Raw genomic sequence first — 12221 nt, 5'->3', positions numbered from 1 at the left:
AAAAAAAAAAAAAAAAAAAAAAAAAAAATTACCAATTAGTGTAAGTAAGAAAACAAGACTATCTTACTGAGGAGCCAACCAACCAGGAAGAATATGAGGGGCTGGTTAAGACAGAAATCACCCCAACTTTACAACATACAGCTTTATATTTCAGAACTATATAATGATGCCTGCACAAGATACCAAATCAGAAGAGGTTCCATTTCCAAGTTCTGATTCATAAGAGCTTCCAAAGTAGAGCCGGTACATATTGAATTTTGATTCATCTGGAAGGATCTCGGACATCTCTAAAGAAACAAGAGATTGATCTAAGCCACATTCTCCATCTCCAGCTGAATCGTCAGAGCCACTGCTATGGTTAAGAAAGACCATTGAAGACAGACTTAGGTCACTATCGGAGCTGGAACTTCCATCCTAAAATATACAAAAGGACAACCAGTTTAAAGATGTAAACAATTTTAGTCTCAGAAATAACAACATAGATAGCATTCTAATAGAGCAATACAAGAAACCTGAAGCATTTTTTCAAAAAGCTCATTAATTCTCTAATGGTTTTGAGGCACATGGTAAAAATTTAACTATTAAAATGTAAAGACAAGACAGAATTTGTAGATAATTTACCACCATTCCCACCCCCACCCCCAGCCAGAAAGTCTGTAATGAAGCTAACACTCAGACCTCTCGGTTTTATTTTTATGTCTGACTTTCCATTCATACTTTTCCACTCCAAAATGATGAATGAACCATGTTATAGAGTGCTTTCTCATTATAGCAAGCTCTACAAATATACACCTTTCTTTGTAGTAAAGGGAGGGAGGAGAACTTCAATGGCTTGCCAAAATAAATAACAAAAATTCGGGGAGTATCTGATTTAGAAACTGTAGGCTCTGTAGACATTCCAACAAAATGTGGTAAAGAAGGGTATACAGAATAATTCTTCCTAGAAAATATATGGTAAAGTCTATAACAGTTCAAATTATCTACTGTAAATAATAAAATCATAATACTATCTTTAGAGAAAAGGCTGATGCTAGGGTTGGGATACAGAAAGAATAAGATAAACAATATATTTCTTGTTTTTGAGACAGGGTCTCTCTCTGTCACTCAGGCTGGAGTGCAATGGCACAATCATGGCTCACTGCATCCTGGACTTCCGTGGCTCAAGTGATCCTCCTGCCTCAGCTTCTCCCAAGTACCTAGGACTACAGGTATGTGCCAACATGCCCAGCTAATTTTTAATTTTTTTGTAGAGACAAGATCCCACTCTGTCGCCCATAGTGGGTATAGTTTTGGTCTCAAAGTAGGCTCAAGCAATCCTCCTGCCTTGGCCTGCCAAAGTGCTGGGATTACGGGCGTGAGCCACCACACCTGGCCAAGAATATCTTGTATTTAGAAGGAAGTGATCCAAGAATGATGAGGACACGTCATAAGGATACAGGAGCCATACAAAAAGGGCTTCTATTGGCCAGACTGGGACAATTTGAGCTTCAAAATAACAACTTTAACTGATTTTTTTAAAAAAGTATAAACTAAAAGCTAATTATTTTTCTGTTTGTAGTGAAGCCTACATGGTATCCCAATTCATGATATCACGATTTAAATAATATCCTTGTAAACACCAACATGTTTTTGCCAATTATTAATGTAATGTTAAACAGACAGCAAACTCTTCATAATTATAATTCTCTGCAAAACCCATATTCCAACTATGGAACACTCAACTAAAGGTAAATTTAAATATCTATACAGTTTTACCAAAGTTGTTTAAAAAATAGCATTTTGCTGAGGAGTTTGAGGTTACAGGAAGAAAGAGAGGAAGGATACAAAAAAGAAAATTTTAAGGTTGAAATTTTGACACTGTACTTCTCTTATCAATCATAAAATGTTCTAACAGCTTCCTCATATAACTTACCTGGAGTCCACTCGAGAGCAGCCTTCCATGTAAGGCCTCCAACTGGGCATTGTAAAGTAAAGCTTTCAAATCAGCTCCAGTAAAGGAGTCGGTTACTGATGCTATATGCTGAAGGTCAACATCATCTGCCAGAGGTAGAGAGTCACTGAGAACACTTAAAATTTCAAGACGTGATACCTGAAGAGAGAAAAATTTAACAAACAATTAAAAATAAATTGTGTATCTCATGATTTTCTTCATAAATTAACCTTATACATCTAATAAGTTTTATAAGTAAGTCGAGAAATATACCAACAGCCTACTATTTATCTTCCTTGGAACTTTTTCCCTGACAGAAATAATATAGGTAGGAAAATGAATGAAAATCAACATTCTTAAGGCTGGAAACGGTGGCTGATGCCTGACCCCTGTAATCCCAACACTTTGGGAGGCTGAGCCAGGAGGATCACATGAACCCAGGAATTCAAGGACAGCCTGGGCAACACAGGAGACCCTATCTCTACAAAATAATTAAAAATAAAGTTAGCTGGGCATGGTAGTGTGCGCATGTGGTCCCAGCTACTCAGGAGGCTAAAGTGGGAATACTGGTTGAGCCTGGGACGTAGAGGCTGCAATGAGTTGTTATTGCATCACTGTACTCCAGCCTGGGTGATAAGTGAGATCTTGTCTCAAAAACAAACAAAAAACTGACAAAATATTCAGTGTAAATAATTTCTTATTCACAGTGCTTATTTTCTAGATTTGGGCAAGTATGCCAAGAAGGTATTTCAAAAGGAAAATTTAAAATAAATAGCTATAGTAACTTATATTCAGATACATACTTTTAACTATTCATTTGTCCATTTCTAAATTGGAGAACAAGAGTTGGAACAACACAGGACTAGGAAGAACTGAAAAACTCTTGTCTCTATGAAACCTGCTTACATGCTTACGATTCACATGCCTGAGTCTGTATCAGTTTTTTTTGACAGGATAATGAACTATGTGATCTTTGAACACAAGAGAATGTGAAAATACAGTACTTTAGGTTTCTTACATTTTTTTTCTCCCAATCAGCCAACAAGGAAGGATTACAAAGTTTTCAGACTTGCATGGAAATGGCTGGGTCAAAGAAAGGCTTTGCATCTAATTCAGAATCTTTTTTATGCTTTGAGCAAACAGTGGCTAAGGCCTTTGCCTAAGAAAGCAGGTCTTCTAAGGACAATTGCCATTACCTGGCAGAAGTAAAGCTCACAAGGATAGAGTGTAGCATTTGTTGGGTTTTGGACTCTAATATGAAATTGTCACCTGATCAGGAGGAGGACAGTATACACATTTATCTAGTCGACCAGGCCTAAGCAGGGCAGGGTCAATCAAGTCAGGGCGACTAGTAGCAGCCAATACATAAACACCTAAAAGAAAAAACATTTTTTTACTAAAATCTGATGACATGATGACATTTTGTCAAAACATTATATTTCTGTATTTATAATTATTACCCTGTAAGCCTTCTACTCCATCCAACTGAGTCAGCAACTGGTTAACCACTCTGTCTGTAACTCCTGTATTATCATGACCCCTTCGAGGAGCAATGGATTCAAATTCATCAAAGAAAAGAATGCAGGGCTTTGCAGCCTGTGCTCTGGGAAAAATAACATTTCATATTTGAATCAGGCTTCATCGTTTGCAAAGTGATTTGATACATATATATGAACATATTTATTTTATGTATATATATTTATGTACTTGTTTTAATTTTTACAACAAACCCTTAAAGACAAGGTATATGTAATTACATATAAATATATATAAATGTATGTATATATATTTACGTATTTATTTTAGTTTTCACAACAAACCCTTAAGGCAAGGTATGTGTAATTACCCTCATATTTAGTAAACTGCTTAGGTCAAGGTGTTTATTAAGACCCATGCCTTCTGGATAGACTAACAGGCATGGATAGACTTCTGAGTCTTAGTCAATAAGTCAAACACTTCTTTGATTCCTATTACAAGTAACCATTTTTATATTAATATATACTTATTAGCCACCCTTACTTTTGTGAAATGCCTATTCATTTCTTTTGCCCATTCAAAATTTGGCAAACTCATGTTGGTACTGTTTTTTATTTTTTTTTTGAGATGGGGGTCTCGCTCTGTTGCCAGGCTGGAGTGCAGTGGCACTATTTCGGCTCACTGCAACCTCTGCCTCCTGGGTTAAAGCGATTCCCTTGGCTCAGCCTCCTGAGTAGCTGGGACTCAGGCATGTGCCACCACGCTCGGCTAGTTTTTTATATTTTAGTAGAGGCGGGGTTTCACCATGTTGGCCAGGATGGTCTCCATCTCTTGACCTTGTGATCTACCCGCCTTGGCCTCGCAAAGTGCTGGGATTACAAGCGTGAGCCACCGCGCCTGGCTGGTGGTACTGCTTTGTAAGGGCTCTCTATAAAATAAATTTTATTTCCCTTTTTTAATAATTTGAACTTTGACTTTTAGTTTTATTAATTTATTCACAATTCAAAAGAAGTGAACAGCCGATTGCGGTGGCGTGTGCCTGTAGTCCCAGCTACTTGGGAGGCTGAGGTGGGAGGACTGCTTGAACTCAGGAGTTCTGGGCTGTAGTGTGCTATGCCAATCAGGTGTCCGCACTAAGTTCTGCATCAATTTGGTGACCTCCCGGGAGTGGGGGACCACCAGGTTGCCTAAGGAGGGGTTAAGCAGCCCAGGTTGGAAACAGAGCAGGTCAAAACTCCCGTGCTGATCAGTAGTGGGATCACGCCTGTGAATAGCCACTGCACTCCAGCCTGGGCAACATAGCAGACCTCATCTCTCAAAAAAAAGAAAAAAAAGTAGTAAATATTCCATCTCTGGCAACAGGTGGATGAGATGTCTGGAAAATAAGCCTTAACATAAAACATCTGTCATAGTGATTAAAAAACACCAACAGCTATCATTAAATGCATGGCAAGTAAAAAGGTATCTTCTGGGGCCAAAAATAGACCAAAGTTATCTGCTCCTTAAATGTTTGGCAAAACTCTCCTAGAAAACCGAGTCTGATGTTTGATTTGTGTAAAGATTTTTTAACTTTTCTAACTCAATTTTTTTTTTTTTTTTTTTTTTTTTTTTCTCTTCCCCTTGTTCCTCCTCTTTCTTCTCCCTCATATTTTTCTATTGAAATAGTGCCAAGAATTACCTGATATATTCAGTGTAGTCACTTTTTTTTTTTTTTTTTACTAATTTATAGGACCACTCAGATTTTGTTTCTTTGCTCAATTTTGGTCTATGTCACCTAAGTTTTCAAATGTATAGGCATAAATATTTTCATATTTCCTTATTATCTTTACATTTCTGGGATATCTTTAGTTATGTTTCCCTTTTTATCCCTAAAATTATTCATGCTTTTTTTTTTTTTTTTCCTTATACCTGCTAGAGATTGGTCAGTTGTACTGTTTTCAAAAAAATAAATTTTGGCTTTGTGAACTTCTTTGTTGAATTGTTTTGTGTTTTATTAAACTTCATTCTTTATTTCCCTTTTAATCTAGTTTATATCTAATCTTCCTAATTTCATGGACACATAAGTGGTTAACTTTCAACCTTTTTTTCTTTCTAAACATTTATGGCTATAAATTTGAAGTCAGTTTTACAACATCTCACAATTTTAATGGATAGTATTTTCATTATCATTTGCTGCCAAATATATTCCATTATATTCTCTTTAACGCATGAATTATGTAGAAGAGGTTTGTTTATGCTCTTTCCAGGTAAACTGGGTAGTGAATACATTAAGTATTCATTTTATTATTCTTCCTTAAGCTGCATAAGTATTTTATATACATTCTCTTAACTGTTACTTAACTCTATGTTTAGAATAAAACAACTTCTAAAACTCCCCATAATTCTATCACATTTAATAATTTCATCCTTAAATACTATCTTCTGTATTCATATACAGTTTCTTAATATATGCAAAATAGTTATACTCACTGAAATTGGCCAGATGGAATCTTGATTTAATAATTTATAATTTAGAAATTATAAAATTTAGAGATAAATTAGGGGCAACTATTTGCTTCATATAAGAATCTACTCTGAGAATTCTTTGAATAAGCACTTATGATTCCACTTTGAGGAGTATTTCTATTGTAAATATAAAACCAAATAATTTCCAAAATTTAATATCTAAAATGTCTTATATTTAAGTAGTATTTGGTGAAATAGAGAATCCATGTCCTCTAGCTTAATAATTCACATAAACCACAGGTTACAAATATCAGTTCTTCAAAAAACAAGACCAAAAAAAACCATTGATTGATAAATAACAGAGTCAGTTACTTTAAAAACATTCACAGGGAACCAACCTAATAAAAATATCCCGGACAGCTTGTTCACTTGCTCCAATATATTTGCTGAGTAGCTCTGGCCCCTATTGGGTAAAACAGAGTTGAGATAAAAATTATTTAAAAAGAAAATATAAATTTGGTTTCTAAGTCTAAATGAATCATGGAAATTTTTAATATGATTAAATGGATGTCTTGTGCATTTAAAAAAATGTGTGCTAGAATAAATATCATACCACACGTTCTACGCCTGGTGTTTCTTCTGCCTGGAACATTTTTCCCCAGATATTCTCATGGCTTGTTGCTTCCTTTTATTTAGATCTCTGTCCAAATGCCACCTCTTCAGAAACCCTTTCCTGACAAGTCCATCTGTGACTCACTCCAGTTACTCTAAGCCTCCTTACCCTGCTTTTCTTCCTACATAAGACTTACCACCACCATCTGACAGTGGATTCTATACTGAATGTGTCTATCTGCTTATTGTCCCTCTTCACTAGTAAATGTAAACTCCAAAAAGGCAGTTTTGTTCACTGCTGAATTCCTGGTGCCAAAAACGGTATCTGCCACGTAAGTATTGGATAATCATTTTTCAAGTGAATAAGTGAATGGTTTAAGAAGGGACAAAGTCCCATCTATCTCAAATTAAAAAAAAAAATGTGTAGAGATATTACATTATCAGCATATTCAATTACTGAAACAATTTGCACAGGAGTTAAAGAATGTATCATTTTTAGAACATGTGGGAAAAGGTCAAGAAAAAAGAATATATAGGCTTCCTTTAAAGGCCAACTGAAAAAACTTTCAAAATAAACTTTCCTGCATATAGCAAAATCAATAATGAGAATAGTCTTTCCTTAAATTGGGATCTTAAAAAAAAAAAGACTGAATAGGTCCTAAAGTGATCTCTAGTAAAAAATCACTGTCTCCAAAAGACCAACTACTGATCAGGATATGTGACCAAAATAATTTCTAATATTCAGCCACATAGATATCTGTTAACATAATATTTAATTACATTTCCTCAATATAGTCAGAACTATAGGACTAGAAGAGGAAACATGAAATAACTAAGGCAAGGCTGGGCATGGTGGCTCACTCTGTAATCCCGGCACTTTGCGAGGCTGTGGCAGGCGCATCATGAGGTCAGGAACTTGAGACCAGCCTGGCCAACGTGGTGAAACCCCATCTCTACTAAAAATACAAAAATTCAACAGGGTGTGGTGGCAGGCGCCTATACCCTCAGCTACTCAGGAGCCTGAGGCAGGAATCGCTTGAACCCAGGAGGCGGAGGTTGCAATGAGCCGAGATCGCACCACTGCACTCCAGCCTGGGTAACAGAGCAATACTTGGTCTCAGGGAAAAAGAAAAAAAAACAAGAAATAACTAAGGCAAAATAACAGGAATAAGACAACATCCTGTTACTTTTAGTGTTTCTCCATCATTGCCAGTGCACCCAGGTATCCAGTTCACACACACACTAACATGATAAAAGAATAATTTACAACTGGGCAAAACCCAGTTATACATTACTAAACTGAACTGGGTGTGGTAGCTAATGCCTGTAATCCCAGCACTCTGGGAGGCCGAGGTGGGCAGATCAGTTGAGGTCAGGAGTTCAAAACCAGCCTGGCCAATATGGTGAAACCCCATCCCTACTAAAAATGCAAAAATTAGCCTTGCCTGTAATCCCAGCTACTCAAGAGGCTGAGGCAAAAGAACGGCTTCAAGCCAGGAGGCAGAGGTTGCACTGGGCCAAGATTGCACCACTGCACTCCAGCGTGACCAACAGAGTGAGACTCCATCTCAAAAAAAATAAAGTGTAAATAAATTACTAAACTGTTTTATAAATCAAGTTTGAATAAGGCTAGAATAATACATCATTCCTCTGTCTTAGAATCTGAGTGCCCTTTGATAAACTAATATTGCTGATGTGCTAAAACTGTACAGCTATTAGATCTGCGACCACAATAACACACGAGTGGTGGGCTGTGAGGCATTACCCAAAATGATCTGCTAGCATGCCCCTTAATTATCAAACTCACTTGATGCCTGAAAAATCTTAGACCTAGTCTCACTTTGACACAAGCAAGGGTGAGATATAGTCAACAAGCAACAGAGCCAGAAAAACCCCAGCTTCCTGCCTCAGTATGGTCTCCAGCCTCTAGCTGTCTACTCCTTTTAAGTATAGTTTGCCTTTTATCTGAGTATTTATGTGTAATTCTTTTCACAGTGCATGAAGATTTGCCTTAAGCAAGAACATAAGCCCTACAAGAGAGGTGGCTCATTACTCAATTTCACACAACTTTTAATAGATGGATCACTGCTCCTACCAGCTTTCCAAATGTGAGACTAGCCCACAATCGAGAAACATAATGGTGTTGGTAAAGATGTGAAGAATCAGGAACCCCCCCACATTGCTGGTGGGAATGATGTAGTTGCTATGAAAGACAGTTTGGTGGTTCTTTGAAAAGTTAGAGAATTACCCTCAGACCCAACAATTCTCCTCACTTTATACCCAAGAGATGAAAACATGTCCATGGAGAAATTTGTACGTGAATGTTTACAGCAACATTATTCATAATAGTCAAAAGATAGAAACAATTGAAATGTTCAGCACTGATACATGGATAAACAAAGTATGGCATATGTATACAATGGAACATTATTCAGTCGTGAAAAGGAATGAAGTACTGATACACACTACTTGGATGAACCATGAACACATTACATAAGTGAAAGAAGCCAGATACAAAAGGTCACATATTGCATGATTCCTTTATATGAAATATACAGAACAGGCAAATTCCTAGACACAAAGAGCAAATTAATGGTTACCAGGGAATGAGAAGAAGAGTGAATGGAATGAAAAAGTTTTGAAATTAGAGCGAGGTGGTGGTTGCATAGCATTGTGAATGCACTAAATGCCAGTTAATTGTATAAAATGGCTAATTGCATGTTATGTAAATTTTACCTCAATAAAAAAAAAAATGATAAATGGACAACATACCTTGATGCTTATAAAATTCATTCTACTCTCTTGTGCAATCACCCCAGCTAGTAAGGTTTTTCCTGTTCCAGGAGGACCATACAGCAGTATTCCTGTTCTTTGTCGTATGGGCAAGTTTGCAAATAATTCTGGATACTGAGAAATAAATATATGAAAAAGAGCTCAAGTCTAAACAGAAATGACTAGCACCCAAGGATCAATGTATAGAAAAAAATTCAGATGGTAATCACCACCACCTTTCTTTAGTAACAGCAAGTACAACAGTAGAAAATAAAATTTCTACTAAAATTTATAAATGAACTCAAAGGAACTACTAAAATTTTTCCCAATTAAGAACACATTCTATATAAAATGCATATAACTGCATCAGAACTTCTATTTTTCCTGTTTTATTAAAAGTACTACATTTAAAGAGTAAAAACCAATGTTTTAATAAGCATATGCCTTTCATGCATATGCTGCATGGGGCAAGTTATGAGAGCAGAGTACATTCAAATATATTCAATCAAAGATAGTAAAATCTCCCAAGAGTATCCAGGCTGAACAAATGATCAACTGCTTCTCAAATTACCTTCTAAATCACCACTGCTCAAAATACAACAGAACTTTTGAACAGGCGAGCCAAACATGAGGCTACTGTCAGCTACATCCTGGTCTCCTTTATTAGGTTTGCCTATTTAGTTCCTTCTATAGACCATATTCCCATTCACTTCTACCTCTAATCTAAGAAGCCCAAAGTCAGCAGTTAACACATATAGTCTCCACGTATTATATCTGCATGTTCTGAATCTCCATGTACTAATGCTCAACGCTCCCGCCCCAGCATCGGGGTCATGATCCTGCTAGCTAGTACTTCCACGCCTATGTTCTCTCACACAGGTTTTAATAGTCCTGGGTTGCAATCAACATGTTCCAGGCCCCAGTGGCCACTGTTCCCAGGAGTTAATTGCCATGCAGTTACATGTAACCCAGGGTCCTTACCCATTTTATTTTTAATCCCTTTGCATGAGTCCTTGATCTCATGCAACAATCTTTGCCCCTCAGATCTCTGATTAAAACATACTACCTCCTAGACTCTACCATCTGATCTTCTAAAGAACAATCTATATTTGCCTCCTTTATCTTGCCATCAGCCTCATCTATGCTGCCTGCCAACCCTGCTTTTCAAGGACTGACATTCCAGGTCTGAAAATCTAGCTTCACCCATCAGTCCTGTGAACCTTGATAACTCTTCCACCTCCTACTTTATTCCTATCTGTTTCTACTCAAATCCCAGCAGATAGTTCATCTTGCTTTACTAAAATTTGAATGATTAAAGCAAAAAGAATTATACATCAAAATGTATTTACTGTAACTATCACCTCAGCTTTCTATTATAAATTTCTTATGGCCAAAGACTGTATCATACACTTTAAAATCTGTCAGCCTGGGCAACATAGCAAGACTCTGTCTCTACAAAAAATTAAAGAGTTAACTGGGCATGGTGGTTCATCCCTGTAGTTCTAGCTACTGTGGAGGCTGAGGCAGGAGGATTGCTTGAGACCAGGAGTTCGAGGTTGCAGCGAGGTGTGAGTGTGCCACTACACTCCAGCCTAGATGACAAGAGTGAGGTCTCAACTCTAATACAAAATTAATTATAAAAATGTGTAAAGTGACCTAAAATAGTGCTAGACATTTATTTGGTAATTCACTAAACACTTGTTGACTCACATGGAGATTAGGCAAGCTAACACATAAAGCCAAAGCCAATAATACAGTGGTTCTTCACGTTTTTTTTTTTTTTTTTTCATTCTGGAATTACTGGGTAAATTTTTTTTTTTTTTTTTTTTTAACATACCTTGGCAGGTAACTGGATAGTATCCATGAGTATCTGCCTAACTTCGTGTAATCCACCAATCTTGTCCCAACCCAGGTCTCTGGGTTTATGCAGGTTGACACTTCGCAAGGACACAGGAATAAATCCTTGGAGAGCCTTTTGGAAGTCCAATGTTGTTAAAACTAACTCTGTTTAAAAATAAACAAAATTTCTTTTAGTAGTTATATTTCACTATACAAATTTTCAAAATATGCCATCATCTTAGCTGGATATGCTAAATTTCTACCCAAATAACTGCTTATTCAAATACTACAATGGAATATATTTAATTCTTGTCTTACTACAATTCCATTTCTCCACAAGAGAAAGAAGATTGCAAGTTCAGGTTTTAACAGTAAAACATACCTTCCCTGGTGGATACAGTCTGATGAGAGAGTCGAGAATGTATGGCTCGATCCACAAGTACTGTAAAATCCCTAGCCACAAAGCCTCCAGTTTCTTTAGCTACATGCTGCAGGTCAAGATTGGTGAACTTGTTTATATCACAGTCCAGTTTATTTTTTATTACATTATGCAGAATTTCACATCTTTGTTCCTAAAGAAAAAACACAAAATTTCCAATTTTATTCAGTTGTATATTTTAGAATGTATATTTGGAGAAAATCCAGTTGAAAAATCTATAGTGACAGAAAGCAAACTGGTGGTTGAATGGGGATAGAGCAAGCAAGTGAGGGATGGGCTAGGAGACTTCTGGGAGTGATGAAAATGTTTGTTTCCTTAATTGTGGTAATGGTTTCATGGCATCTACATATGTTAATACTGATCAAATTGTACACTTTACGTGAATTTGTTGTAATTAAATTGTATCTCAATAAGGTTGTAAAAAAATCACATTAATAAATGACTCATTTCTTTCTCCAATAAGGATTTTTAGTGATACATGGCTTAAGAATTTTTTTTTTGTTCCTAGAAAACTTATTTCTAAAAATATATTCAATGACCATTATCTCAAATACCATTCTATTATCCTTAATAATAATACCTATGTTCTTAAACAACAGCTAACTAGCACAGGGTCTGAACATTTACGGTAGATGCTAGGTGAAATTTTAAACAAGAATTTCAAATATATTTTCCAGTCCTGGAACATACTTTTTTTTTTTTTTTTTT

At 36.4% G+C, this 12221-nt stretch overlaps 1 protein-coding gene across 1 annotated transcript in view; it reads right to left on the bottom strand.

The window, feature by feature from the left end:
* The window catches only part of PEX1 (peroxisomal biogenesis factor 1), a 45533-nt gene that overhangs the window by 5395 nt on the left and 27917 nt on the right, over positions 1–12221 (bottom strand). The window contains 8 exon segments of the mRNA XM_017536426.2: positions 184–414; positions 1913–2089; positions 3200–3303; positions 3391–3533; positions 6250–6314; positions 9236–9370; positions 11073–11239; positions 11457–11646. Coding sequence (XP_017391915.1) covers positions 184–414; positions 1913–2089; positions 3200–3303; positions 3391–3533; positions 6250–6314; positions 9236–9370; positions 11073–11239; positions 11457–11646 — 1212 coding nt within the window.

This window comes from Cebus imitator, unplaced genomic scaffold (assembly GCF_001604975.1).
Source record: "Cebus imitator isolate Cc_AM_T3 unplaced genomic scaffold, Cebus_imitator-1.0 Scaffold98, whole genome shotgun sequence".
Classification (NCBI taxonomy): Eukaryota; Metazoa; Chordata; class Mammalia; order Primates; family Cebidae; genus Cebus; species Cebus imitator.
Note: the sequence above shows the minus strand (reverse complement) of the source record. Positions and strands in the feature narration are given on the sequence as shown.